Below are 15958 nucleotides of genomic sequence, written 5' to 3' on the forward strand. Positions count from 1 at the left end.
GAACTTCTTCACTCAAAGGGTGGCGAATCTCTGGAATTCTCTGCCCCTTAAGGTGGTGGAGGCTGCCTCGCTAAATATATTTAAGGGTCAGCTAGAGAGTGATAGCAAACTGGAAAATCTGAGGGTCAGCTAGAGAGTAATTGCAAACTGGAAAATCTGAGGGTCAGCTAGAGAGTAATTGCAAACTGGAAAATCTGAGGGTCAGCTAGAGAGTAATTGCAAACTGGAAAATCTGAGGGTCAGCTGGAGAGTAATAGCAAACTGGAAAATCTGAGGGTCAGCTAGAGAGTAATTGCAAACTGGAAAATCTGAGGGTCAGCTGGAGAGTAATAGCAAACTGGAAAATCTGAGGGTCAGCTAGAGAGTAATTGCAAACTGGAAAATCTCAGGGTCAGCTAGAGAGTAATTGCAAACTGGAAAATCTGAAGAATATATTTAAGTCACGGGTAGATAGGTTTCTGATAGACAGGGGAATTAAGGGGAGAAAGTGGGAAAGTGGAACTGATCCACTATCAGATCAGGCATTGAGTGGTGGGGCAGGCTCGAGGGGCTGAATGGCCTACTCCTGCTACTATTTCTTATGTTCTTAGGCCCGTATTGAGGAGCTGGAGGAGGAGCTGGAGGCCGAGCGTGCGGCCCGGGCAAAGATCGAGAAGCAGCGCTCGGAGCTGGCGCGCGAGCTGGAGGAAATCAGCGAGCGGCTAGAGGAGGCGGGCGGCGCCACCACGGCCCAGGTGGAGGTGAACAAGAAGCGCGAGGCCGAGTTCCTCAAGCTGCGCCGCGACTTCGAGGAGGCCACCCTCCAGCACGAGGCCACCTCGGCCGCCCTCCGCAAGAAGCACTCGGACTCGGCGGCCGAGCTGGGCGAGCAGATCGACAACCTGCAGCGGGTCAAGCAGAAGCTGGAGAAGGAGAAGAGCGAGCTCAAGCTGGAGCTGGACGACGTGGCCTCCGGCATGGAGCAGGTGGTCAAGGCCAAGGTGAGGCCGGCCGGCCGGGCAGGGGCGAGGGCCGGCGGGGAAATCCCAGGGTCAGCTAGAGCGTAATAGCAAACTGGAAAATCCTAGGGTCAGCTAGAGAGTAATTGCAAACTGTGAAAATCTGAGGGTCAGCTAGAGAGTAATAACAAACTGGAAAATCTCAGGGTCAGCATGAGAGTAATTGCAAACTGGAAAATCTCAGGGTCAGCTAGAGAGTAATTGCAAACTGGAAAATCTCAGGGTCAGCTAGAGAGTAATAGCAAACTGGAAAATCTGAGGGTCAGCGAGAGAGTAATTGCAAACTGGAAAATCTCAGGGTCAGCTAGAGAGTAATAGCAAACTGGAAAATCTGAGGGTCAGCGAGAGAGTAATTGCAAACTGGAAAATCTCAGGGTCAGCTAGAGAGTAATTGCAAACTGGAAAATCTCAGGGTCAGCGTGAGAGTAATTGCAAACTGGAAAATCTCAGGGTCAGCGTGAGAGTAATTGCAAACTGGAAAATCTGAGGGTCAGCTAGAGAGTAATTGCAAACTGGAAAATCTGAGGGTCAGCATGAGAGTAATTGAACACTGGAAAATCTGAGGGTCAGCTAGAGAGTAATTGCAAACTGGAAAATCTGAGGGTCAGCTAGAGAGTTATAGCAAACTGGAAAATCTGAGGGTCAGCGAGAGAGTAATTGCAAACTGGAAAATCTGAGGGTCAGCTAGAGAGTAATTGCAAACTGGAAAATCTCAGGGTCAGCGTGAGAGTAATTGCAAACTGGAAAGTCTGAGGGTCAGCTAGAGCGTAATTGCAAACCGGAAAATCTGAGGGTCAGCTGGAGCGTAATAGCAAACTGGAAAATCTGAGGGTCAGCTAGAGAGTAATAGGAAACTGGAAAGTCTGAGGGTCAGCTCGAGAGTAATAGGAAACTGGAAAGTCTGAGGGTCAGCGGGAGGGTAATTGAGGGCGGGGGGGGAGGTTCTGGAGACTCTCTCTCGCAGAATGAGCTGAGGGCCCCCCTCTCATCGCAGGTGAACCTGGAGAAGATGTGCAGGACTCTGGAGGATCAGATGAATGAGTACAGAACCAAGGCAGAGGAAGGTCAGAGGTCCATCAACGATTTCGCCACAACAAGGCCAAGCTTCAGTCGGAAAATGGTGAGATCCCGAGCGGCCTGCCTTGATATAGCCTCCTCAGCATCCCGGGCGTAAAGGTCGATCCCAGTCTGTGTGTGTAAGAGTGTAGAATCATAGGATACCTACAGTGCAGAGAGGCCATTCGGCCTATCGAGCCTGCTCCTACCACAATCCGACCCAGGCCCCATCCCCGTAACACCCTGTAATCCTCTTACACTAAGGGACAATTTAGCACGGCCAATCCACCCTAACCTACACATCTTTGGGACACTAAGGGACAATTTAGCACGGCCAATCCACCCTAACCTACACATCTTTGGACACTAAGGGACAATTTAGCACGGCCAATCCACCCTAACCTACACATCTTTGGGACACTAAGGGACAATTTAGCACGGCCAATCCACCCTAACCTACACATCTTTGGGACACTAAGGGACAATTTAGCACGGCCAATCCACCCTAACCTACACATCTTTGGACACTAAGGGGCAATTTAGCACAGCCAATCCACCCTAACCTACACATCTTTGGACACTAAGGGACAATTTAGCACGGCCAATCCACCCTAACCTACACATCTTTGGACACTAAGGGGCAATTTAGCACAGCCAATCCACCCTAACCTACACATCTTTGGACACTAAGGGACAATTTAGCACGGCCAATCCACCCTAACCTACACATCTTTGGACACTAAGGGACAATTTAGCACAGCCAATCCACCCTAACCTACACATCTTTGGACACTAAGGGACAATTTAGCACGGCCAATCCACCCTAACCTACACATCTTTGGACACTAAGGGACAATTTAGCACGGCCAATCCACCCTAACCTACACATCTTTGGGACACTAAGGGACAATTTAGCACGGCCAATCCACCCTAACCTACACATCTTTGGGCACTAAGGGACAATTTAGCACGGCCAATCCACCCTAACCTACACATCTTTGGACACTAAGGGACAATTTAGCACGGCCAATCCACCCTAACCTACACATCTTTGGGACACTAAGGGACAATTTAGCATGGCCAATCCACCCTAACCTACACATCTTTGGGACACTAAGGGACAATTTAGCATGGCCAATCCAGCTAAACTAAGGACTGCGGGAGGAAACTGAAGCACCCGGAGGAAACCCATGCAGACATGGGGAGAACGTGCAGTCTCCACACAGACAGTGACCCAAGCCAGGAATCAAACCCGGGTCCCTGGCGCTGTGAGGCAGCAGCGCTAACCCACTGTGCGCTGAGCCGGGAATCGAACCCGGGTCCCTGGCGCTGTGAGGCAGCAGCGCTAACCCACTGTGTGAGAGTCTGCGTGTGTGTGAATGTGTGTGGTCGGGAGACATAAAGAGAAAGACACACATACGCACACAGAAAGAGACGGAGAGTGACGGAGAGAGAGAGAGTGACAGAGACAGAGAGACACAGAGAGAGTGAGAGAGAGAGACATGGACAGAGATACAGTGACACAGAAACAGAGAGACACAGAGAGAGAGTGAGAGAGAGAGACATGGACAGAGACAGAGGGACAGAGAGAGAGTGAGACAGAGAGAGACACAAAAAGAGAGAAACATGGACAAAGGGAGGGATACAGAGACAGAGGGACACATATAGAGAGAGACACAGAGACAAGGGAGAGATAGAGAGACAGAGGGACGCAGAGAAAGAGAGACAGATATAGACAGAAAGAGAGAGATAGAGGGTGAGAGAGACAGAGAAAGAGATAGAGAGTGACAGGGAGAGATAGAGTGACAGAGACAGAGGGACACAGAGAGACAGAGAGTGAGATAGAGACACAGAGAGAGAGAGAGAGACATGGACAGAGAGAGAGGAAGAGACAGAGACAGATGTATAGAGAGTGAGAGAGAGACAGAGGGTGAGCAAGACAGAGAGTGACAGGGAGAGATAGAGTGACAGAGACAGAGGGACACAGAGAGAGAGAGAGAGTGAGATAGAGACACAGAGAGAGACAGAAAGAGAGATAGAGACACAAAGAGAGAGACATGGACAGAGAGAGAGGAAGAGACAGAGACAGACGGAGATAGATAAATAGAGAGTGAGAGAGACAGAGGGTGAGCGAGACAGAGAGTGACAGGGAGAGATAGAGTGACAGGGACAGAGAGACACAGTGAGAGAGTGAGAGAGGGACACACAGAGAGAGACAGAGAGAGAGGAAGAGAGACAGAGGGACACAGTATAGACAGAGGAAGAGACAGAGAGTATGAGGGAGGACGTGGAGGGGGACAAGGACAGGTTATTGGTGATCGGGACCCTTTGCCCCGTGTCCCCGGTGAACCCTCTCCCCTCTCTGTCCTTTCCCTTCCCTCTGCAGGAGAGCTGGTTCGGCAGCTGGAGGAGAAGGAGGCTCTGGTCTCTCAACTCACCCGAGGAAAGCTCTTATATACCCAGCAGATCGAAGACCTGAAGAGGCAACTGGATGAGGAACTGAAGGTGAGATAGAAGCAGGAGAGAGAGAGAGAGGAGGGGGCTGAATGGCCACCTCCTGGGCCTGTGTGCCGGGTTTGCAGGGGTCGGGGGGGGTTGGGTGGGGGATTTGGGGTTCGGAGTGGGTAGGGGAGAGAATTGTGTAGTTTATCGGTTCACCCATTCTGAGTTTCAATCATTTCCTCTCCCTCTCTGTCCCTCCCTCCCTCCCTCCCTCCACAGGCCAAGAACGCCCTGGCCCACGCACTCCAGTCCGCCCGCCATGACTCGGACCTCCTGCGCGAGCAGTACGAGGAGGAGCAGGAGGCCAAGGGGGAGCTGCAACGCGCCCTTTCCAAGGCCAACTCCGAGGTGGCGAGCTGGAGGACCAAGTACGAGACCGACGCCATCCAGCGCACCGAGGAACTGGAGGAAGCCAAGTACGTCCCCCCCGGGGGTGGGGGGGGGCCAAGGGGGAGGGTGCGGGTCCGGCCTAGCCTCCAGCCCAGAGGCCTGGGCGTGGAGTTAGCCTGAAGCGGCCACTTCAGCCGCCTGGACTGGGGTGGCGACGTAGGAAAGGCCTCAGGCTTCGTTTGAGGCCTAGCGCTGAGTTGCCTCCAAAAGAGGGGCGCGTCCATTCACGGACTGGGCGGGGGGGGGAGGATTCGGGAAAGGCCCAGGCTGCGTTTGAGGCCTAATGCTGAGTTGGCTTAAAAGAGGGTCACGTCACTACCCGGGCTGTGCAAGAGATGCAGGAAGGGCCCCCAGGCTGCGTTTGGGGCCTAGTGTTAGGTTGTCGTGAAAGAGGGTCAGGTCAGTACCCAGGCTGGGCATGGGATGCAGGAAAGGCCCAGGCTGTTTTTCGGGCCTAGTGCTGAGTTAGCTTAAAAGGGAGTCACGTCAGTACCCAGGCTGGGCCAGAGATGCAGGAAAGGCCTAGGCTTCATTTCAGGCCTAGTGTTTGGTTGACGTAAAAGAGGGTCACATTACTATCCAGACTGGGCAAAGGATGCAGAAAGCCCCAGGCTGCATTTGGGGCCTAGTTTTAAGTTGGCATAAAAGAGGGCCTCGTCACTACCCAGTCTGGGCAAGAGATGCAGGAAAGGCCTAGGCTGCTTTTGGGGCCTAGAATTGGGTTGGCTTAACAGAGTGCCAGATTGGCTTAAAAAAGGATCATGTCAGTACCCAGACTGGGCAAGAGATGCAGAAAAGGCCCAGGCTTCATTTGGGGCCTACTGCTGAGTTGCCTTAAAAGAGAGGCAGATCCATTCACGGACTGGGCAAGAGATGCAGGAATGGCCTAGGCTGCATTTGAGGCCAAATGTTGGATTGGCTAAAAAGAGGGTCACATTACTACCCAGATTGGACAGGGGATGCAAGAAAGGGCCAAGCTCCGTTTTCAGGCCTAGTGTTAGATCGGCGTAAAGTGGAGGGGGTTGGGGGGGGTTCACATCGGTATCTAGACTAGGCAAGAGATGCAGGAAAGACCCAGGCTGTGTTTCGGGCCTAGTGTTAGGTTGGCATAAAAGAGGGTCATGTCAGTACTCAGACTGGGCCAGAGATGTAGGAAAGGCCTAGGCTTCATTTCAGGCCTGGTATTAGGTTGACTTAAAAGAGGGTCACATTATTACCCAGACTGGGCAGGGGATGCAGGAAAGCCCCAGGCTGCATTTGGGGCCTTGTGCTGAATTGCCCAAAGGATGCCGAGGCAATAGTCCTCCTCTGGAGCTGGAAGATGCCAACTACATCCCTTGGGCCGAGGGGGACGGAGCCAGGCAGGCCCAGGCTACAGCCCAGAGGCTTGGGTGCTGAGTTAGTCTAAAGTGGCCACGGTGGGGACTAGAGAGGGGAGGTAGGAAAGGGTCCAGGCTTCATTTGGGGCCTACTGCTGAGTTGCCTTAAAAGAGAGGCAGATCCATTCACGGACTGGGCAAGAGATGCAGGAAAGGCCTAGGCTGCATTTGAGGCCTAGTGTTGGTTTGGCGTAAAGGGGGGGGGTGGTGGGGGCGGTCATATCAGTACCCAGACTGGGCAGGAAAGGCCCAGGCTGCATTTCGGGCCTAGTGTTAGGTTGGCATAAAAGAGGGTCACGTCAGTACCCAGACTGGGCCAGAGATGCAGGAAAGGCCCAGGCTGCATTTGAGGCCTAGTTTAAGGCTGGCATAAAAGAGAGTCACATCACGACCCGGATTGGGCCAGAGATGCAGGAAAGGCCCAGGGTGTATGTGGGGCCTGGTGCTGAGCTGGCCAAAGGATGCCAGGGCAAGTTTGTGAGGCGACAGGCCCCCCCCCACCCCCGCCAAGAGCCTGCCCTCCTCATTGCCTGAACTGGCAAATCGGCGGGACGAGGGGCCGTTCTTGACGGTGGACTTCCTCGTAGCCGGTGAGATGAGGATTTATTGCCCATCCCTCGTTGCCCCTGGGAGGGGGCAGTAGAGAGTCACCCACATCGCTGTGTGTCTCTGGGAGTCACGTGTAGGCCAGACCGGGGTAAGGGAGGCAGATTTCCTTCCCGGAGGGGGAACCGGATGGGTTTTCCCGACACTGGGGCCATCAGGAGATTCTGAATCCCAGATAATTTTTATTGAATTCAAATTCCACCATCTGCTGTGGTGGGATTCGAACCCGGGGCCCCCAGGACATTAAGTTTAAAGTTTATTTATTAGTGTCACAAGTAGGCTTACTTTTGATCTGATTTGATTTATTATTGTCCCGTGTATCGGGATACAGTGAAAAGTATTATTTCTTGTGCGCTATACAGACAAAGCATACCGTTCATAGAGAAGGAAAGGAGAGGGTGCAGAATGTAGTGTTACAGTCACAGCGAGGGTGTAGAGAAAGATCAGGATTTAACACCTAACCAGCGTGTCTCCCAGAGAGGAAACCGGAGCACCCGGAGGAAACCCACGCAGACACGGGGAGAATGTGCAGCCTCCCACACACACAGTGACCCCGAGCCGGGAATCGAACCCGGGTCCCTGGCGCTGTGAGGCAGCGGCGCTAACCCGCTGTGCGCTGAGCCGGGAATCGAACCCGGGTCCCTGGCGCTGTGAGGCAGCAGCGCTAACCCACTGTGCGCTGAGCCGGGAATCGAACCCGGGTCCCTGGCGCTGTGAGGCAGCAGCGCTAACCCACTGTGCGCTGAGCCGGGAATCGAACCCGGGTCCCTGGCGCTGTGAGGCAGCAGCGCTAACCCACTGTGCGCTGAGCCGGGAATCGAACCCGGGTCCCTGGCGCTGTGAGGCAGCAGCGCTAACCCACTGTGCGCTGAGCCGGGAATCGAACCCGGGTCCCTGGCGCTGCGAGGCAGCAGCGCTAACCCACTGTGCGCTGAGCCGGGAATCGAACCCGGGTCCCTGGCGCTGTGAGGCAGCGGCGCTAACCCACTGTGCCACCGTGCCATGAGCTTCTGGATTAACAGCGATAATATCATCCTCTTGAGGATCTTGACCCCAGCTGCAGTGAAGGAACGGCCGATATATTCCCAAGTCAGGGATGGTGAGTGACCCGGAGGGGGAACCTCCAGGTGGGGGAGTTCCCCAGGTATCTGCTGCCCCCCCCAGCCTTCTTGTCCTGCTAGATGGTAGAGGTGGCGGGTTTGGTAGGGGCTGAGGAAGGAGTCTCGGTGAGTCGCTGCGGTGCATCTTGTAGAGGGTACACACGGCTGTGTGTGGGTGGTGGAGGGAGTGAGTGTTGGTGGTTAGCGTGTCGATGCAGCAGGGGCCGGGGGTGGGGGCTGCTTTGTCCTGGATGGTGTCGAGCTTCTCGAGTGTTGTTGGAGAGGCGCACTCATCCAGGGCGAGTGGAGATTGTTGTTGGAGAGGCGCACTCATCCAGGGCGAGTGGAGATTGTTGTCGGAGAGGCGCACTCATCCAGGGCGAGTGGGGATTGTTGTTGGAGAGGCGCACTCATCCAGGGCGAGTGGAGATTGTTGTTGGAGAGGCGCACTCATCCAGGGCGAGTGGAGATTGTTGTCGGAGAGGCACACTCATCCAGGGCGAGTGGGGATTGTTGTTGGAGAGGTGCACTCATCCAGGGTGAGTGGAGATTGTTGTTGGAGAGGCGCACTCATCCAGGGCGAGTGGAGATTGTTGTCGGAGAGGCACACTCATCCAGGGCGAGTGGGGATTGTTGTCGGAGAGACGCACTCATCCAGGGCGAGTGGGGATTGTTGTTGGAGAGGCGCACTCATCCAGGGCGAGTGGGGATTGTTGTTGGAGAGGCGCACTCATCCAGGGCGAGTGGAGATTGTTGTTGGAGAGGCGCACTCATCCAGGGCGAGTGGAGATTGTTGTTGGAGAGGCGCACTCATCCAGGGCGAGTGGAGATTGTTGTCGGAGAGGCGCACTCATCCAGGGCGAGTGGAGATTGTTGTTGGAGAGGCGCACTCATCCAGGGCGAGTGGAGATTGTTGTCGGAGAGGCGCACTCATCCAGGGCGAGTGGAGATTGTTGTCGGAGAGGCGCATTCATCCAGGGCGAGTGGAGATTGTTGTTGGAGAGGCGCACTCATCCAGGGTGAGTGGAGATTGTTGTTGGAGAGGCGCACTCATCCAGGGCGAGTGGAGATTGTTGTCGGAGAGGCGCACTCATCCAGGGTGAGTGGAGATTGTTGTTGGAGAGGCGCACTCATCCAGGGCGAGTGGAGATTGTTGTCGGAGAGGCGCACTCATCCAGGGTGAGTGGAGATTGTTGTTGGAGAGGCGCACTCATCCAGGGCGAGTGGAGATTGTTGTCAGAGAGGCGCACTCATCCAGGGTGTGTCCTGCTCTGGGGGCCACAGCATTTACACGGCTGGGTCCCAGTTCAGTGATGGTCAATGGTAACCCCCCCCCTCCCCCTCCCCCTCGCCCCTCAACTCCCCCCCCACCCTCTCCCGCTGCAGCCACTCCTCCAGACTGTCCGATCTTTTGTCCATTTTAATATTGAGTTGGGCTATATACAAGACGAACAGAAGGTTTCGCTGTCTGCAAGGTTCAGTGCCTGGCTGGAAGAGGATCGTGGACCCCCCCCCCCCCCCACCCCACCCTCCGCCTCCACCTCCCCTGACCAAAATAACACACACATAGACGTACACATCTCAAACCGCAGAGGAAGATCCCATACCCCTCTGGGCCGTCTCTGTGGATGAAGTGTGAGGTTAATCCACTTTGGGAGCGATAACAGGAAGGCAGGTTATTATTTGAAGGGAGGGAGGGGTGGAGACTCAGCGAGGTCTCGTGCGTAGAGCCAGAGAACGGAAGGGAAACCAGCTATCCCTCGGTTCTTTCAACCCACTCGCCTGGATGAGTGCGCCTCTCCAACAACAATCTCCACTCGCCCTGGATGAGTGCGCCTCTCCAACAACAATCCCCACTCGCCCTGGATGAGTGCGCCTCTCCAACAACAATCTCCACTCGCCCTGGATGAGTGCGCCTCTCCGACAACAATCTCCACTCGCCCTGGATGAGTGCGCCTCTCCGACAACAATCTCCACTCGCCCTGGATGAGTGCGCCTCTCCAACAACAATCTCCACTCGCCCTGGATGAGTGCGCCTCTCCGACAACAATCCCCACTCGCCCTGGATGTGTGCGCCTCTCCAACAACACTCTAGGAGCTCGACACCATCCAGGACAAAGCAGCCCCCACCCCCGGCCCCTGCTCTATCGACACGCTAACCACCAACACTCACTCCCTCCACCACCCACGCACAGCCGTGTGTACCCTCTACAAGATGCACCGCAGCGACTCACCGAGGCTCCTTCCACAGCCCCTTCCAAACCCCCCACCCCCACTTCTACCATCTAGCAGGACAAGGGTGGGGGGGGGGGCAGCAGACACATGGGGAGCCCCACCCACCTGGAGATTCCCCCTCCGAGTCACCCACCATCCCCGACTTGGAAATATACCAAGATTGGTGGCACAGTGGACATTGAAGAAGGTTATCTCCAATTGCAACACGATCTTGGTCAGTTGGGCCAGTGGGCTGGCGAGTGGCGGATACAGTTTAATTCAGATGAATGTGAGGTGATGCGTTTTGGTCGATGGAACCAGGGGCAGGACTCACTCAGTTAATGGTCGGGGGGAGAGTTACAGAACAGAGAGATCTCGGGGTAACAGGTTCATAGCTCCTTGAAAGTGGGGTCACAGGTGGACAGAGTGGTGAAGAAGGCATTCGGCATGCTTGGTTTCATCGGTCAGAACATTGAATACAGGAGTTGGGACGTCTTGTTGAAGTTGTACAAGACATTGGTAAGGCCACACTTGGAATACTGTGTACAGTTCTGGTCACCCTATTATAGAAAGGATATTATTAAACTAGAAAGAGCACAGAAAAGATTTACTAGGATGCTACCGGGGACTTGATGGATTGAGTTATAAGGAGAGGCTGGATAGACTGGGACTTTTTTCTCTGGAGCGTAGAGGGGTGATCTTATAGAGGTCTATAAAATAATGAGGGGCACAGATCAGCGAGATAGTCAATATCTTTTCCCCCAAAGGTAGGGGAGTCTAAAACTAGAGGGCAGAGGGTTTAAGGTGAGAGGGGAGAGGGTCCAGAGGGGCAATTTTTTCACCCAGAGGGTGGTGAGTGTCTGGAACGAGCTGCCAGAGGCAGTAGTAGAGGCGGGGACAATTTTAAGACGTGTTTAGACAGTTACATGGGTATGATGGGTATAGAGGGATATGGGGCAAATATGGGCAATTGGGATTAGTTTAGGGGTTTAAAACAAAGGGGTGGAATGGACAAGTTGGCGGAGGTTATAGTGGATACCTTGGTGGTTATTTTCCAGATGTCGCTGGATTCCGGGGAAGTGCCGGAAGATTGGAAAACGGCTAATGTTACGCCGTTGTTTAAGAAGGGTGCCAGGCAAAAGGCGGGGAATTATAGGCCGGTTAGTTTAACGTCTGTTGTAGGTAAAATGTTAGAATCTGTCATTAAGGAGGAAATAGCGAGGCATCTTGAAGGGAATTGCTTGATAGAGCAGACGCAGCACGGTTTCATTAAAGGGAAGTCGTGTCTGACAAATTTACTGGAGTTCTATGAGGATGTGTCTAGGGCGGTGGATAGAGGAGAGCCGGTGGATGTGGTCTTTCTTGATTTTCAGAAGGCGTTTGACAAGGTACCTCACAAGAGGTTATTACAGAAGGTCAGGGGACATGGAGTTGGGGGTAGGGTGTTAGCGTGGATAGAGGATTGGTTGTCAAATAGGAGGCAGAGAGTGGGGGTCAATGGGTGCTATTCGGATTGGCGGTTGGTGACTAGTGGGGTGCCCCAGGGGTCGGTGCTGGGGCCTCATCTATTTACCATTTATATAGATGATCTGGAGGAGGGAACTGAGTGTAGAGTGTCGAAATTTGCTGATGACACCAAGATTGGGGGAACGGCAAATTGTGCGGAGGGTGTGGAGAGTCTGCAGAAGGATCTAGATAGGCTGGGCAAATGGGCCAGGAAATGGCAAATGGAATTTAATGTTGGCAAGTGCGAGGTGGTCCACTTTGGTGGGAAGAATGGTAGGAAGGACTATTACTTACGAGGCGAAAAACTGCAGCAGGCGATGGTGCAGAGGGACCTCGGGGTCCTTGTGCATGAGTCGCAAAAACCCAGCTTGCAGGTGCAGCAGGTGGTCAGGAAGGCGAATGGGATGCTGGCCTTCATAGCGAGGGGGATTGAATATAAAAGTAGGGAGGTCTTGCTGCAGCTGTATAGGGCATTGGTGAGGCCGCAGCTGGAGTACTGTGTGCAGTTTTGGGCGCCGCACCTGCGCAAAGATATTTTGGCCCCGGAGGGAGTGCAGAGGAGGTTTACTAGGCTGATACCGGAGTTGAGGGGGTTGAGCTATGAGGAGAGGCTGAATAAACTAGGCTTGTACTCGTTAGAGTTTAGAAGAATGAGGGGAGATCTCATTGAGACATATAAGATGATGAATGGGATGGATAGGATAGAGGTGGAGAGGCTCTTCCCGCTCAGAAAGGACAGTAGGACTAGGGGGCACAGCCTCAAGATAAAGGGGAGGCGGTTTAGAACGGAGTTGAGGAGGAACTTCTTCACTCAAAGGGTGGTGAATCTCTGGAATTCTCTGCCCGTTGAAGTGGTGGAGGCTGCCTCGCTAAATATTTTTAAGTCGCGGGTTGATGGGTTTTTGATAAGAGAGGGGATTAAGGGTTATGGGGAGAGGGCGGGAAAGTGGAACTGAGCCACGACAGATCAGCCATGATCTTATTGAATGGCGGGGCAGGCTCGAAGGGCTAGATGGCCTACTCCTGCTCCTATTTCTTATGTTCTTATGTTCTTAAGTTGGGCCGAAGGGCCTATTTCCCTGCTGTAAACCTCTGTGACTTCATAACAGATACCCGGGAGTGAGTTACAGACTGGAATCTAATCGAGGGGTTCGGGGTGGTTTATATACAGAATAACAGATACCCGGGAGTGAGTTACAGACTGGAATCTAATCGAGGGGTTCGGGGTGGTTTATATATAGAATAACAGATACCCGGGAGTGAGTTACAGACTGGAATCTAATCGAGGGGTTCGGGGTGGTTTATATATAAAATAACAGATACCCGGGAGTGAGTTACAGACTGGAATCTAATCGAGGGGTTCGGGGTGGTTTATATACAGAATAACAGATACCCGGGAGTGAGTTACAGACTGGAATCTAATCGAGGGGTTCGGGGTGGTTTATATACAGAATAACAGATACCCGGGAGTGAGTTACAGACTGGAATCTAATCGAGGGGTTCGGGGTGGTTTATATATAGAATAACAGATACCCGGGAGTGAGTTACAGACTGGAATCTAATCGAGGGGTTCGGGGTGGTTTATATATAAAATAACAGATACCCGGGAGTGAGTTACAGACTGGAATCTAATCGAGGGGTTCGGGGTGGTTTATATACAGAATAACAGATACCCGGGAGTGAGTTACAGACTGGAATCTAATCGAGGGGTTCGGGGTGGTTTATATACAGAATAACAGATACCCGGGAGTGAGTTACAGACTGGAATCTAATCGAGGGGTTCGGGGTGGTTTATATATAGAATAACAGCTACCCGGGAGTGAGTTACAGACTGGAATCTAATCGAGGGGTTCGGGGTGGTTTATATATAGAATAACAGATACCCGGGAGTGAGTGACAGACTGGAATCTAATCGAGGGGTTCGGGGTGGTTTATATATAAAATAACAGATACCCGGGAGTGAGTTACAGACTGGAATCTAATCGAGGGGTTCGGGGTGGTTTATATACAGAATAACAGATACCCGGGAGTGAGTTACAGACTGGAATCTAATCGCGGGGTTCGGGGTGGTTTATATATAGAATAACAGATACCCGGGAGTGAGTTACAGACTGGAATCTAATCGAGGGGATCGGGGTGGTTTATATACAGAATAACAGATACCCGGGAGCGAGTTACAGACTGGAATCTAATCGAGGGGTTCGGGGTGGTTTATATACAGAATAACAGATACCCGGGAGTGAGTTACAGACTGGAATCTAATCGAGGGGTTCGGGGTGGTTTATATACAGAATAACAGATACCCGGGAGTGAGTTACAGACTGGAATCTAATCGAGGGGTTCGGGGTGGTTTATATACAGAATAACAGATACCCGGGAGTGAGTTACAGACTGGAATCTAATCGAGGGGTTCGGGGTGGTTTATATACAGAATAACAGATACCCAGGAGTGAGTTACAGACTGGAATCTAATCGAGGGGTTCGGGGTGGTTTATATAGGGAATAACAGATACCCGGGAGTGAGTTACAGACTGGAATCTAATCGAGGGGTTCGGGGTGGTTTATATATAGAATAACAGATACCCGGGAGTGAGTTACAGACTGGAATCTAATCGAGGGGTTCGGGGTGGTTTATATATAGAATAACAGATACCCGGGAGTGAGTTACAGACTGGAATCTAATCGAGGGGTTCGGGGTGGTTTATATATAGAATAACAGATACCCGGGAGTGAGTTACAGACTGGAATCTAATCGAGGGGTTCGGGGTGGTTTATGTATAGAATAACAGATACCCGGGAGTGAGTTACAGACTGGAATCTAATCGAGGGGTTCGGGGTGGTTTATATATAAAATAACAGATACCCGGGAGTGAGTTACAGACTGGAATCTAATCGAGGGGTTCGGGGTGGTTTATATACAGAATAACAGATACCCGGGAGTGAGTTACAGACTGGAATCTAATCGCGGGGTTCGGGGTGGTTTATATATAGAATAACAGATACCCGGGAGTGAGTTACAGACTGGAATCTAATCGCGGGGTTCGGGGTGGTTTATATATAGAATAACAGATACCCGGGAGTGAGTTACAGACTGGAATCTAATCGAGGGGATCGGGGTGGTTTATATACAGAATAACAGATACCCGGGAGTGAGTTACAGACTGGAATCTAATCGAGGGGTTCGGGGTGGTTTATATACAGAATAACAGATACCCGGGAGTGAGTTACAGACTGGAATCTAATCGAGGGGTTCGGGGTGGTTTATATACAGAATAACAGATACCCGGGAGTGAGTTACAGACTGGAATCTAATCGAGGGGTTCGGGGTGGTTTATATATAGAATAACAGATACCCGGGAGTGAGTTACAGACTGGAATCTAATCGAGGGGTTCGGGGTGGTTTTTATACAGAATAACAGATACCCGGGAGTGAGTTACAGACTGGAATCTAATCGAGGGGTTCGGGGTGGTTTATATACAGAATAACAGATACCCGGGAGTGAGTTACAGACTGGAATCTAATCGAGGGGTTCGGGGTGGTTTATATACAGAATAACAGATACCCGGGAGTGAGTTACAGACTGGAATCTAATCGAGGGGTTCGGGGTGGTTTATATATAGAATAACAGATACCTGGGAGTGAGTTACAGACTGGAATCTAATCGAGGGGTTCGGGGTGGTTTATATACAGAATAACAGATACCCGGGAGTGAGTTACAGACTGGAATCTAATCGAGGGGTTCGAGGTGGTTTATATACAGAATAACAGATACCCGGGAGTGAGTTACAGACTGGAATCTAATCGAGGGGTTCGGGGTGGTTTATATATAGAATAACAGATACCCGGGAGTGAGTTACAGACTGGAATCTAATCGAGGGGTTCGGGGTGGTTTATATACAGAATAACAGATACCCGGGAGTGAGTTACAGACTGGAATCTAATCGAGGGGTTCGGGGTGGTTTATATATAGAATAACAGATACCCGGGAGTGAGTTACAGACTGGAATCTAATCGAGGGGTTCGGGGTGGTTTATATACAGAATAACAGATACCCGGGAGTGAGTTACAGACTGGAATCTAATCGAGGGGTTCGGGGTGGTTTATATATAGAATAACAGATACCCGGGAGTGAGTTACAGACTGGAATCTAATTGAGGGGTTCGGGGTGGTTTATATATAGAATAGCAGATACCCGGGAGTGAGTTA

The 15958-nt window shown here is 52.1% G+C and overlaps 1 protein-coding gene across 1 annotated transcript in view; it reads left to right on the forward strand.

The window, feature by feature from the left end:
* Positions 1-590: 590 nt before the first annotated feature.
* Positions 591-15958, forward strand: part of LOC145340558 (myosin heavy chain, skeletal muscle-like) — a gene marked incomplete at both ends in the record, with an annotated part of 33925 nt that continues 18557 nt past the window's right edge. The window contains 5 exon segments of the mRNA XM_080185030.1: positions 591-980; positions 1993-2086; positions 2089-2118; positions 4441-4559; positions 4776-4972. Coding sequence (XP_080041156.1) covers positions 591-980; positions 1993-2086; positions 2089-2118; positions 4441-4559; positions 4776-4972 — 830 coding nt within the window.

This window comes from Carcharhinus amblyrhynchos, unplaced genomic scaffold (genome assembly GCF_965287045.1).
Source record: "Carcharhinus amblyrhynchos unplaced genomic scaffold, sCarAmb.v2.hapA chromosome_1146, whole genome shotgun sequence".
Taxonomy (NCBI): Eukaryota; Metazoa; Chordata; class Chondrichthyes; order Carcharhiniformes; family Carcharhinidae; genus Carcharhinus; species Carcharhinus amblyrhynchos.